Source organism: Juglans microcarpa x Juglans regia, chromosome 5S, assembly GCF_004785595.1.
Source record: "Juglans microcarpa x Juglans regia isolate MS1-56 chromosome 5S, Jm3101_v1.0, whole genome shotgun sequence".
NCBI classification, from domain to species: Eukaryota; Viridiplantae; Streptophyta; class Magnoliopsida; order Fagales; family Juglandaceae; genus Juglans; species Juglans microcarpa x Juglans regia.
The window spans coordinates 10,631,057-10,644,305 of NC_054603.1; the positions used below are offsets into that span (position 1 = coordinate 10,631,057).

The 13,249-nt window shown below is 38.0% G+C and overlaps 1 protein-coding gene across 3 annotated transcripts in view; it reads right to left on the reverse strand.

Annotated features, from left to right (window-relative positions):
* Nucleotides 1-3,542, reverse strand: part of LOC121267356 (probable methyltransferase At1g29790) — a 25,233-nt gene extending 21,691 nt beyond the window's left edge. The window contains exons 1-2 of one of the 3 annotated variants that reach the window (XM_041171221.1): nucleotides 1,933-3,542; nucleotides 81-422 (exon numbers count right to left, since the gene is read on the reverse strand). In XM_041171221.1, coding sequence (XP_041027155.1) covers nucleotides 1,952-3,076 — 1,125 coding nt within the window. In that variant the 5' untranslated portion in view covers nucleotides 3,077-3,542 and the 3' untranslated portion in view covers nucleotides 81-422; nucleotides 1,933-1,951. Of the gene's footprint in view, nucleotides 1-80; nucleotides 423-1,921 lie in introns of those variants that run through there. The other 2 variants (XM_041171220.1, XM_041171222.1) reach the window with 2 other exon arrangements.
* Between the last annotated feature and the right edge of the window lie 9,707 nt (nucleotides 3,543-13,249).

Genomic DNA, 13,249 nt, shown 5'->3' on the forward strand with positions numbered 1-13,249 from the left:
CAATCTCTCAAAGACCAATAAAGGTTATCCACGAGTAATTATTAGTTACAGAAGACAGACTCCTGTCTCATCACAGCATGATCACAATATGTCATGCCATTGAAAGTTAGGACTACATTTTATGGTAGGATGTTAATACCAAATCAGGAGTACCTAAAAATTTCCACCCACCTCATATAAACCTTTCCCCAGAAGATCCCAGATCCCTGTAGATATACATTCATAATTATAACTTTCTTATGCTTCTTTGCATTCTACGACCCCTTACATCCCTTATAAGATGCAAGGGTATAACCCACCCTGCTAGAAGTAATATATTTTGCTTGCTAAACTCTACTTTTCCAAGGACTATATCTTCTAGAAGTGTACGAAATCACGGTATCCAATCCTTTGAGGGGGGCAATATTCTCAGCAATCAATACCTGCAAGCCAACCAGAATCCACCAAAAGCAGTCAAAATATAAGTTGCAGAAATGAGCATGAATAGACAATTTTGGATCTTGGTACGTGTTTATTAATTTAGATAGATTCATTTTTAAGTTTCATGAGGAGAAAATAGAGAACAGGCTACAGAGAGAAAAGAAAAATCAAATCCTCAAAACCCTCAATCCATTGAAATGGATAAGGTTAAGAGAGTAAAGGGATTTGAACTTGGTGGACTTCCTAGGATATGACAGTATAACTCACAGAAGGATCAAACCACCACAGATCATAATGATTTACGAAACTTAGCCAAGTAAGAATATGATGTCTTTAGGTTGTTTGGATTCGTAAGGAACCCATTAATTTTTGACAATCCTATTCAGTTTTCTGCGCATGCAAACTTATGCAATAAAGTTGTATCCTATGTGATTTTTTATTGATGCTAGGTGTATCCGTTTCTAGTTGGCTTGTGTCCATTTTATGCAATAAATAGACAGTTTATATCCGTCTCTATTTCCTAACTAGGTGTAATCTCTTGTATTCTTCCTGTGTACTTGAGCTATACCTATTTCAATATCAATAAAATATCTTCTTACTTATCAAAAACATTTGTTCTTGAATTAGATTGAAAATGTTAACTGACTAACAATTCATCACTACTATGGTTATTAACCTTTGCCTAGAGTATATGTGCATTTTAAGGGATTATCCAGTTTGATGCAAAGCATGCCAACTCACTTTCTTTACCAGAATCCATTGCACAGCCCAAAAAAAAAGGTTCACTTCTCAGGAAAACTCATTCACTCTAGAAGGGAAGATTATACCTGTATACAGTAGAGATCTCAAGAAAACTAGTGACGATATCACAGCCATAGCAGGACTCGGGTGAAAAGGTTACTGATCTAGGGCTCAAGAAACTCGATTCTTTTTACTTATTAAAAAAAAAAAAAAACTGTTCCAGAACAGTTACATAGATACGGATTCTGATTGTTGAACTTGGGCACATCAAAACAGAGTGCCAAAATGACAATAACTTTGTGAATTTAAGGCAATATCTACCTCCAGAAACACTGAAATAATTCGATGATAATGCAGCCATACTTATGCAAACAAGAGTACAAGACAGATCTGTGCTGTGGACAATGTGTCATCAAAATCAATTGGAATTGGCAGAGCCTCAAAGACATAAATATAAATATAATAAAGCAACCAAATTCTCTCCTATGCTATCAGAAAGAGCAACAAATTCCTTGCCTTCACCAACCCGAGTCAACATTTTTCCACAACTAACGCATAAGCAACACCCTTTACACTCAATTGTCCTCTCACCAAAAAACCTAGCATACTCAATGTTTCTCACATTGAAAGTAGCACCAACAAATGCCGGATCCGACCAACTTATATTTAACATACTGCAACCTAATTCTAAATGCACAGCAAACTCCACCCAAGTTCTAAAGCACAATAAAATTCTGACAATTTGCATACAACACAGAAAATTTTCTCTACCTTACCTCAAATTCCCCCTTCATTTGGACACAGGCTTCTGCAAAAGCGCAGTCAAGTAAACGTCCCCGTTCTTCGAATTGGCCTTGAATCCCGTCGCCCACTTCACCTTCTTGTACCCCAATTTCCCAATCAACGGCGCATAAAGCTTGTCAAGATCCACCCTTTTGCTAAAGAAATGATCCAGCCACAGGTACCCTCCACCCCTCAACACTCTATCCACGTCGTAAAGCATGAACTCCATCGCCGTCAACGGTATCCACCTATTCACGGCGTGGCCGCAACGCACAAGATCCACCACCCCGTCGAACACCGGAAACCGCTGCTGCAGCGGCACGTGCAGCGGAACCAGGCCCCTCAGAGCCACCGCTTCGTTGTACGGAGCGCCGAGGTTCATCGTCGTTGTCACAACAGTCACATTGTAGAGCTTCATCCGCGCCGCGAAAGTCCCGGTCCCGCCACCAATGTCGAGGCCGAGACGGAGCACAGAATTAGCCGCCTTGGCAATCTGTAACAGTTGTGGGATCGGGAGGTCGAGGTCGTCCCTGTAGCTCATCAATCGGGTGGCTTCCGCAGAGAGGTCGAAACCCAGGTTTGGGTAAGAGCGCACGAGGCAGTTGAAGCTTTTGCAAGTGTATTTATCCCACACAACGTTTTGATCCGGTAGCGAAGGAGAGAACGGGTCGTGGGAAAGAGACGAGGTAGGTTTTGGTGGGGTTTTGGAGAAGCACCGGCGGCGAGGGAGTGGATGGCAGCCTCGCAGGATGAGGGACTCGGCCACCCCGTCGGAGTCCTGGGGGCAGAGAGAGAATGGGGTATAATTCATATATCGGTGGAGGAGGTCTGGGTGGTAGTGGCAGGAGGTGGCGATGGGAGAGAGGAGGGAGTAGAGGAGGAGATCCGATGGTATGGTGGCGGTGCCCGTGGCGGCTTTGGTGGCAGGATTGGGGGTGGGTTGGAGGCGGGTGAGGCGGTTGATGGTGGCGCGTATGGTGTTGAGCTGGTGAAGAAGTCGGTCAGGGACAGGAGGCGGAGCTGGGGGTTTCCCAGAGGTTTGAATTGTGGAGGAGAGATGGTAGAGGGAGAGGATGTTGGTGGCCACCATGGCTACGAGAAGCAGCAGATTCAGACTCATTGTGAACCCCATTTATTTGCCTCCCTAGCTAGTTTCAGTCTCTACTACTTTTGCTTTTACCCTGGATCTCTGCTCTCTAGCTTGCTGGCTTTTCCTGTATCTTTATCGCTGTACACAGATTTTGCTTGCTTTTAAGATTCACTGTTTGTTTGGCTAATCAGTGAAAGTAAAGTTAAAAGCTTTAAGATCCGATATGTGAGATCTTCGGGTACAAGATTCAGATAATGTGCTTTCTTTCTCTCTGCTTCTTCCCAAGACCGTTACGAGGAGCTGTAACGGCGAAGGAGAGCCATGGAATCTGGAACCTGAAAAAGTTTGATGCAAATCAAGTAGATTTGGTTGGGATGTAAAGGAGGAAAGTAGCGTTGCATGGGTCGGCCATAAGGAGGTGAGAGTCTCAGCAGTCACCACTATTTTATTTCTGCTTTTCCTCTTTCTTTAGACTTTGGGTTTGGTTTTGTGACGACAGTCAACAAATACGGGAAAATTAATGAATGCAGAAAATGATAAAGAAAGGGGGGTGAAAATAAGTGGAGGCGGCACGTGAATTTGGGACCCAAGTCCAACTTGTTCTTTGTCAAAGGATTCGTTCATGCAGATAAGATCATTTTAGTTAAATTTTTTCTCAAATTTTAGTTAAAAATTATATTTTCTTCAATTTTATTCATCTTTTCAAAACTTCATACGTGTAATTTTCTATTTTATTAAAATAATATTTCTTTATTAAATTTTCTACTCATTTATTTGTACATTTTTAATTACTCTTTTTTTTTCTTCAATTTTTCTACTAGGAGTTGCAATGGCAAGAGAGTCGCCTGCCACATCAGCCTGCCACTTAAGAAAAAAAAAAGAAAGAAAACAGAAAATAGATGAAAATAAAATAAAAAAGCTAATCATCTGAAAGAAAAAAAGTTACAACAAGTGCACGAGCTCTTCGTCTTCAAAGGGAGGGGTCTCTCAATGTGGGTAGATGAACTTCAAGAGAGCATTTTGGTGATCTTCGTGGGTCTCATCTTCATCAACATTAGAACACCACTACTGCCCGCTCATTTCTCTCTCTTTCTCTTTGGTCTTTAGTTTCATGTCCGTTCGGCGACTGTAGCATAACTACCAGAAGAGACTCACTCCTTCTATCGCTGAAAAGAAAATATAGTCTGCTTTCAAGTATATGAGAATAATCTAGAAAAGCTCTACTTTTTTTCCTTTTTCTTTTCTCTTCATCGGTTAGGCTAAGGAATTTCTTTTAGTTCATTCTTCTACGGTTCTACTGTTGTTTTCGTCTGTACGAAACGGGTTCGTCTGAGGTATGTACTTTTTTGTTCTGGTCTTTGTTGCCGAGAAGCAACAGAGAGCGGGCATATTGATCCATAGAATTCAATATCTGACACATTACCATGCTGCTTTCATTCCTTTGTAATTCAGAGCATCGACTTATTGTCCACAGAATACTCCATAACAGAGCATTCAAAAACCTTTCATATTTCAAAATATTTTATTTGAAAAAAGCAATAAAAAAATAAACAAGAATGTAGAAAACCCAACATAGAACAAGCAACACATAATCGAACCAGACTGAGGATGGATGCCACTAGAAAGAATTCTTGCGGCAATGTTTGCTTTTATGCTCTTAGAACTCGTATTTAGAGCTAAAACATCAGTTTCTAATCACATGATAGCAAAATGTTCTACTTTTTCAAGTAAGTTGCTAACTTTTGCTCTAGCTATTTTCCCGTACTCATATTTATAGATCAAGAAGCAAACACAAACACCCAAATCCTTCCCGATCCAGTGGGCTAGGTCTTTTGAACTACTTCAACTCATTTCTTTTCCACCAACAATTAATTCCCAAACCCCAAAAGTAACAACAATAAACTCCCACATCCATAGATTTGATTGGCTTAATCTTGAGATGGAGTGAAATTAGAGAGAACACAAAGCACTTCAGACCCAACAAAGGGAAAAATATAAACACCCACAATACCCACACAGAGAACCATCACGACATTGAGGGAGGGAGGGTGGTAGCTTCGAGGGGAGGGACGTGCCGTCCTCGACAGAGGCGTTTCGAGGGGATGGAATCGTCGTCTTCAACAGAAGGGTAATCATGGAAGGATTGAGAGAGGGAGTTCTAAATCGAGGAGAGGAAATGCAAAGGGAGGGAATGAGGATGGAAATTTGTTTTTAGAGAAGGTTGTGGAATCAAAACGAAACGGTGCGTTTCGATTAAATGAATCCACATCATCAGCCGCTTACAAGGCATTTATCTCGGGCGACTGAATGTATAATTTCTTATTTTTTTTTTTTTTATCTTTCAGGAAAAGAGCAGAAGAAAATTTTTGACTTATTTTTTTCACTTTTTTATAATTATTTAATTATTTGTTGTACCCATGTTTTTTATTTTTCATCTGTAACGATTTTTTTAAACTACTTATTTCTCTAAACAATAATATTTTTAAAATCAATGCTTTCGTAAAAATAATATTTAGAAAAAAAAAGCATATTTTCACAAGTGGTTAATTTTTTTTTTTTTTTAAAGTAGATCATCTCAATGGTGACATTTGTTTTCAAATTTTAATTATAACAAATATGAGTGCGATAGAAAGTGTAGATAATTGAAAAAATGATTTATTTTATTGGTTAGAATAAAATATTTGTAAAAAATAATTTATGGATGAACAGTAACTCTCCATATTTAGAGAGGTACTGTTCAAATCCTAAAACCTTCCCCTAAAATAGACAGTTGGATGGAGAGAGATTTTAAAAAAAGAAACTACTAAATTTATTTACTAAATTTTAGGGAATTAAAAGCTTTAGGCATACGCATCCGGATGCTCTAAAAAGACGTGATCATGTTTGGATAACTAATTTTTTTTCAAATTGTCTCGTTTGGACGTTGAGCTAAGTTAAAATAAGTTAGATTTTTTTTATAAATAATAGTGAGTTAAGATGGTAGAATGAATTTTGTAAGGCCTACTTAAGATGAGTTTAGATGTATTTGGATATTAATATGAGTTTAGATATATTTATGAGAAATTAAAAAGGTTGTGGGTCCCGTGTTTAAAGAGGTGTTAAGTTGAAAAAGGTTGTGAGTCTCATGTAATAAAAGGTTTTGAGTTGAGTAATGTTTAGTGATTTGGGAGTTGAGTGCTTGAATGTTAAATTCAATTTAAACTTAGATTGAACTGAATTGATTTCAGTACGTTTCAACATCCAAACGGAGCCTAAAAAGAAAACTCAACTTCAATTTAATTATCTTTTAATTTGAAAACTAGTTTATATTTCAAACTCTGTATATATATATATATATATATATATATATATATATATATTTTTTTTTTTTTTTTTTTGTGCCTTTGCTTCTTTTGGGTGTATTTTAACTCAAGTTTGTAATTTTTTTGTAATATTATCTATCACAACCTTCCTCTTTTTATGGGATCCAACTTATATTCATTTTATATATTATCAATTATTTTATATATGTATATATACACACGCGCATAGGAATGAGACAAATATACACACGTATACATGTATTTATACAATTAATTATCGATTCTTACTTCATATATATTAATAATCTCAAAACAGTACATTAGCGCATCGATACTAAATATTTTGTTCCAATATTTAAATCCAAACGATCACTCAAAAGGAATGATTGAGTGATCGTTTAGCGATCCCATCATAAAAAGAAAAAAACTCAATTGATAAGTCAAAGTCGTGATAAACCTCTTAGAGTATTAACATTGGATTGACCATCTTATTCTTCAAATTTTAACTAATATGTAGCTTTTTCACTTTTAACTAATCATTCAAAACTTGGAAGTCTTCATTGGATTAGTAATCACACTCTCTATAATAAAAAAATATTATTATTTTTTATTATTTATATTTTTTAATTAATCTATATTTTATTTTTATAATCTTCAATAACCTCCAACAATCATATTCATTTTCATTTTCACAATCTAACAATATATAATATAATAATCTCATATATATATAGATGATAAAATCTCATATAAATAAAAATCTCATATCTATAATATAATAATCTCAAAAAATACTTTTAGATTTGCTATAGTTCTTTTCATATTTAAAAAGAAGAATAGATTTACTGTAACTTATAGTTTGGACACAGAGATAAGATTCTTGGTGATGTTAGGGATGTGAATCAAATTTTGAAGTAAGAAGGAGGAGGAGGTAGAAGATAAGGAAGAGGCACCCGTGTTCTGTATTGGAAGATGCGATCTGTTCCCTACATGAACTTGATCACTATCACAGTATGGTTCTGAAGAGAGGTTCGGGTTGTTGAAGTCATGTGTTATAGGGTGAGTTGCGGCTGAATTTGGGTACCAGGTGGACTCCGTGAAGTTGCTTGGTGTGGTGAAGTTGGCGAAGAAAGATGTAGGTGATGCAAATTGGTAGCTATGGTCAAACCGATGGAAGCATTGTAGTGCCACATGTCCTGCCTTCCCACACACCTGACAGGATGGGCATTGTGTGGGTGCTAAGATATTCGGCACTGCTGGTGAGAAACTGCGACCACCACGGGACCTTCCTCAACCATTGCGACCACGTCCACCATGGAACTAATGATGACCACGTCCACTCGTATTGGTGAAATTAGCAGATGGCTCAATTGAAAAAGATGTTCGTGCACTATGAGCAAGGCGACTTTCATGTACCAGCAATAACTGGTATAGTTCGTTGGAGAAAATCGGCTCAGCTCGGGTTGTCATAGAAGTGATAAAGGAGTCATAGGCTGAGCCAAGGCCAGTGAGGAGATAGGTAACAAAGTCTGGGTCAGGTAATGGGGAACCAATGGCTGCAAGAATGTCCGCTAGAGACCGAACTTTACTAAAGTAATCAGTAATGCTTTGGTTACCACGGGTAAGATTGGCTAATTGAAACCGAACTTGAAAATGCTTGGCTTGAGAGTGAGATGTAAATAGGGAGGAGAGGGAAAGTCAGAGCGCACGAGAAGTGTTTGAGGAAAGGACATGGCCAAGGACTGACTCTGAAAGAGATGAGAATAGAATGCTAAGAACAGATTGATCAATACGCTTCCAAGAGGAATACGCGAGATTAGGTGTAGTAGAATTTGGAAGAGATGCTGGAGGAGCGGCAAGTGTGCCATCAACGTATTGATATAAATCTTGGCCACGAAGGTAAGCATAAATTTGGACTTGCCACAGTGGACAGTTATCGGTAGTAAGTTTAGTAGTGACAATATGAGAAAAGGAAGAAATGTTTGCAGAGGGAGGAGAGGGAAGGGGATTAGAGACGGCCATGGATCAGATTTGCAAGGACTGTAAGTCTCTGGCTCTCGATAATATAACAGAAAGGCACATTCTCTAGAATACTCTCTTGTATTGTATATTACTAGTGTAGTGGTTTTATACAAAGTTTGTACAACATTCTAGAGAATCAAAAAAGAATAAAAAGTAGTTACAACTTGAGACAAAAAGGAAAGAAAATATCTGCGGTTCCTCTGCAGTGTCCCTTGATTCTTCTGCAGTGAAGTTTGTTGCGCTTGATTTCTCTGCAGTGATGTTTGTTGAGGCATCAATGGAGTCTATGTTAATACTTTTCATATTTGAAAAGAAGAATAGATTTACTGTAGCTTATAGTTTGGATGAAAACAATTTAGCTAATTCAATGTGGAGTAAATATGGATGATATTTACTAAATTTGAAGATGAAAAGGCATTTGGCTAATTCAATGCCAATGCTCTTAGATTGCTACTATTCATTATTTTTCACCTACTTTTTTACTATTAATTACTTTTCACATAATTTTTACTACTATTCAATATTTTATTATTACTTTTTCATTACTATTCACAAACATTCACAACACTTATCAGGTATTCTCACTACCCAAACCAAGCTAAGAGTCTAGTCCGTTTGTTTTCGCAGATGAGATGAATTGAAATTAAAATTAAAAAATTAAATAAAATATTGTTAGAATATATTTTTTTAATATTATTTTTGTTTTGAGATTTGAAAAAGTTGATCTGTTTATTTTATTTTGTGTTAAAATTTGAAAAAAATGTAATGATTAAAAGAGATAAACTGTAAAAACAAACGAGTCATAACTCTCAAAGCTTGGGAGTGATCGAATAATATTATGAGATCCATGAAATAATAGACCGCATGTGACCAAAGGATTAAATATTGGTGAGTTTGATATCGAGCATTTGGATTAGGCAACATATATATGTATATTAATTAGAACTTTACATAGACTGTGGTGCCTTTGGGCAATATTGTAATAAAAAATTGAAGGGTCCCTGCTTTATTAATTAGTGTTTTTGACACCTTATTAAATGTGGCCACAACACTTACAAAATATAGAAACTAAGAGATCTAATAATGCCACGTAATAAATAAGATTATTAAATGCTAAATAGGTAGTTGAGCTGTCATATTCCACATATGCATCGGATTTGGAAAATTATAAATGCCACATTGGAATATTGCCATAGTCACTGTAAATATATCATTATAAATCGAAGGTGCTTGGAAGGAAAGAGAGTGCTAAATTATTAACATAATGCTTTGAGAGTGACACATAAATGATACAATGTTTTGTTGTTTGTATGTTAAGAAAGAGTATGATTGTATTTTGCTTAGCGCGATGTTCGCACCATACCAACAAGAAAGTGAGTTTTCCAATATATGGCAACTGAGAATTCGAATGCTAAAAAAAACTTTATGCGGAGAGCTTGCTTTGATGCTCTCCCATCAAAATTAAACATGTTAAAAAAATGTGGTTGAGAATCTAAATTGTCCCATATGCATCAATGAAATCGAAATAGTTGAGCTTGCTTAATGGGGTTGTAGTTCAACAAAAGATGTTTGGGGAAAATGCTCAATAAAGAGACAAAAAATAAGGATCATGAAGAAGACTTTCTTGGAAGTTTTAAAAATTCAGATCATGAGGAATTAAAAGAGATATTAGTAGTAGCTCGGAAGATTTTACTGAGAAATAACTCTTTTGTTTTTAATTGAGAGTTTCTGCACCCTTGTAGACTGGTAATGCATTCAAAACGGGTTTTGCATGACTTCATAAATTTGGCCCTCAAGAACATAACAAATGCAGCAACCCCTACAAGCCGTAAGTATTGCTAGGTAGCATCCCCAAAGGAAGCACAAAAGATTAATTGAGATGTGACAATTGACCAAACTCTCTGTAAAGTTGGGATTGGGGTAATTGTTCATGATCGGAAAGGTAGAGTAATGGCTACCATGAGGGCGAGAAGGGACTTATATCCAGATGTTTTTCTAGCTGAGACTCTATGCATTTCAAGCTACAATTTTTGGTATTGAGTTGGGTTTGAGGAATGTGATTCTAGAGGGAGACGCCTTAGAACTTACAAGTAGTCAATGCTATTAAAGGTAATGAAGTTCAATGGAACGGTACATGAATGCGAATGCTAGTAAAAAATTTACTAAGTTTGATCACTGGTATGTTCAACGTGTTAATATAGAAGCAATTGAAGTGGCTCATGTACTAACAAAGAATGCTCTAAAAATATCTGAAGATATTATTGACATGGATGAGGGATCTTCTTGTATTCACTTAAAGGAGCATTCTTAATAAAATTCCTTATTTCTTCCAAAAAAAAAGAAAAGAGAAAAAGAAAAAGAAATGTATGTGGACATCTGGATTCGCTGTTGTATTTTTGTGGTCATGCTTGATCTTATAGCACTCTCATTGGATTAGCTAAAAGCTAAATCCAATAAGAATTTAGCTATTGAGCCATAAAATGTATCACATTGGAATAACTATATTTGGGATATAGCTACAGTAATATCTAAAATAATTTCCAAATTTGAAACACACTATTCATTCATCAAATCTATTTTATATTATTTGTTTCTCTCTCCCGAGTCTCCATCAACTACGGTAGTCCCGAGTTTTCCCATTCCCACGGTTTTCTTCCTTTCCCTCACAAAACCGAGACGCCCTTTGCACCAAGACCCCGAGTATTTCATCTTCGACCATAGAGACCCACCACCGCACCACCACCCCACGTCTCATCGGCAACAACGGCACAGCACCACCGCGCCACCGCACTCTTACTCTCAACGGAAAAGACCAAAACCCTCTTTCTCTTGCCGATCTGCTTCTCCAAAGCTAAGGTAATCTCTTTCCATGTATAAGATTCGATTCTCTTGATGATCCCTAACTTTATTCCGCACCTCGCCGTCCCTCGCATTCCTCTTCTCCAAACCCTAATCTTTGATTGTGGATGATTTTAGCTGTTTGTGTATCTTGAATTCTGTCTCTGTTTATGATTGAGGGGTTGCATGTAAATTTGTTTCCATGAGGATTACACATCTGTTTGTGTATTGCGAGAAAAATCAACAATTTATAGAAATCTGTTTGTGTAAAAATTCGCTACTCTGTTTCTGTGATGCCCCCACTCCCACGTATAGGGACGCGAGAATCGTGACATCGGGATGATGACAACATAGGTCACGCATCCCAACGAAATGTGCCCAAGTGTGTGCAACATGTAAAAGTGCACAACAAAAATCGCAGCGGATAATATAATAAGTTAACTAAGTACCAGAAATTTAAATACAGGTATCCAAAATAATTTATCTTTAAAAAAAATTATACAGTCATCCCAAATATATTACAAAAGGTAAATACATAAAAGACTAGGATAATAAATATCGATGCACGAGAGCAATCCCAGATCGCTCTCCCAATGGAGCCAAAGCCTAAGACTCATCATTCTCATCTGCATCAAAATCTACGATACCATAAAACGGTACCGCAGGTAAGTAATAATCCAAACAACCCTCGAGATAAAAACGCATTAAAGCAACCAACTAACAAATCCCAAAACCTCATTTTTTCCTGAAAACAAGTACTTTTCCAACACACGCTAAAAATCTCAATTTTAGCCAAACATATAATCCAACATTTTTCCAAAAAAATGATTTACACAAAACTCAACAATTTATTGGACATTGTAGGCGGGAATCACAGGCGGGACTATACCACCATCCCTGCTTACCACCATCCCTACTACGTGCACCGTAGGCAGGACTCTACCACCGTCCCTGCTTACCACCATCCCTACAGTCCATTTTCCTTTTTCTCAAACCAGTCAATCCAGTCGTTTCAAACACACTCAAAAATCATTTCTCACATGAAAATCCAGTTTTCAAATAAACACATGAACATGTATGCAATCATGCGAAAACTCAGTTTTCAGTTACAAACATGAACATGCGTGCAAATGCAGTGAACAAGACACGACACCAATATCCAACAAATGTCAACCCAATCCAATCACAAACCAAACATACAATCAACTCCATCCGCAATCCATCCGACCCCCGAACTCCTCGGACTCAGTCCGGCATAACCAACCAGTTCACAGTTAAAATGAGTTAGTGCAAAAATATATTTAAATCACGAAAGTTCTTTTGAGAAAATACTTACAGCGCTATAAAGCAATCTCCGAAAGATTACGAAGCTGCAAGAAGTGGAAAAACAGCTACAGAACAGTGTAAAATACACTGTGGCCGTGGGTCACAGATACCCACTTTTCGACGAAGACAAATGAAGACCCAAAAATGATAGGGTAGGGCCTAGGGAGGTCGGTGAAACTAGTGGTAGTGAAGGTTGGCCGTGGGTGGCGGCGCAATGGGCGGTAGAAGACCAAAATACCCAAATCGGAAATATAGATGGTGGAGCTTCACCGGTGGTGGATCGGAGCTGGGGTTGGGTCCAATGGGTTGCCAAGAGGTTGGAGATGAAGTGGTGTGAAGATGGTGGCCGGAGGTGGCGCGACGGCGGAGCTGGAGCGAAAGTGGCCCGCGGCTTTGAAGAGCTGGTGGTGGTTAACGGCGGCGCGGATGGAGGTGAGGTTGGTGGGGTGAGGTCGCCGGCCGGTGGGGAGCACAATGGGGTGGGCGGTGTCGCGCACGGCGGCGCGACGGCGGCGGGCTGGGTGAGGAACGATTGCATGGCGAGAGAGAGAGGGAGAGAGAGAGAGATGTCGCGCACGCGGGAGATGGCCGAAGGAGAAATAAGGGGGAAAAGAAAAGAAAGGGAAAAGAAAAGGAGGAAAGAAAAATAGAAGGAAAAGAAATGAGGTCCAATCCTCATAACTTGGGCTACAAAAATGATCCAACGGAGACGATTTTAAAACCATAA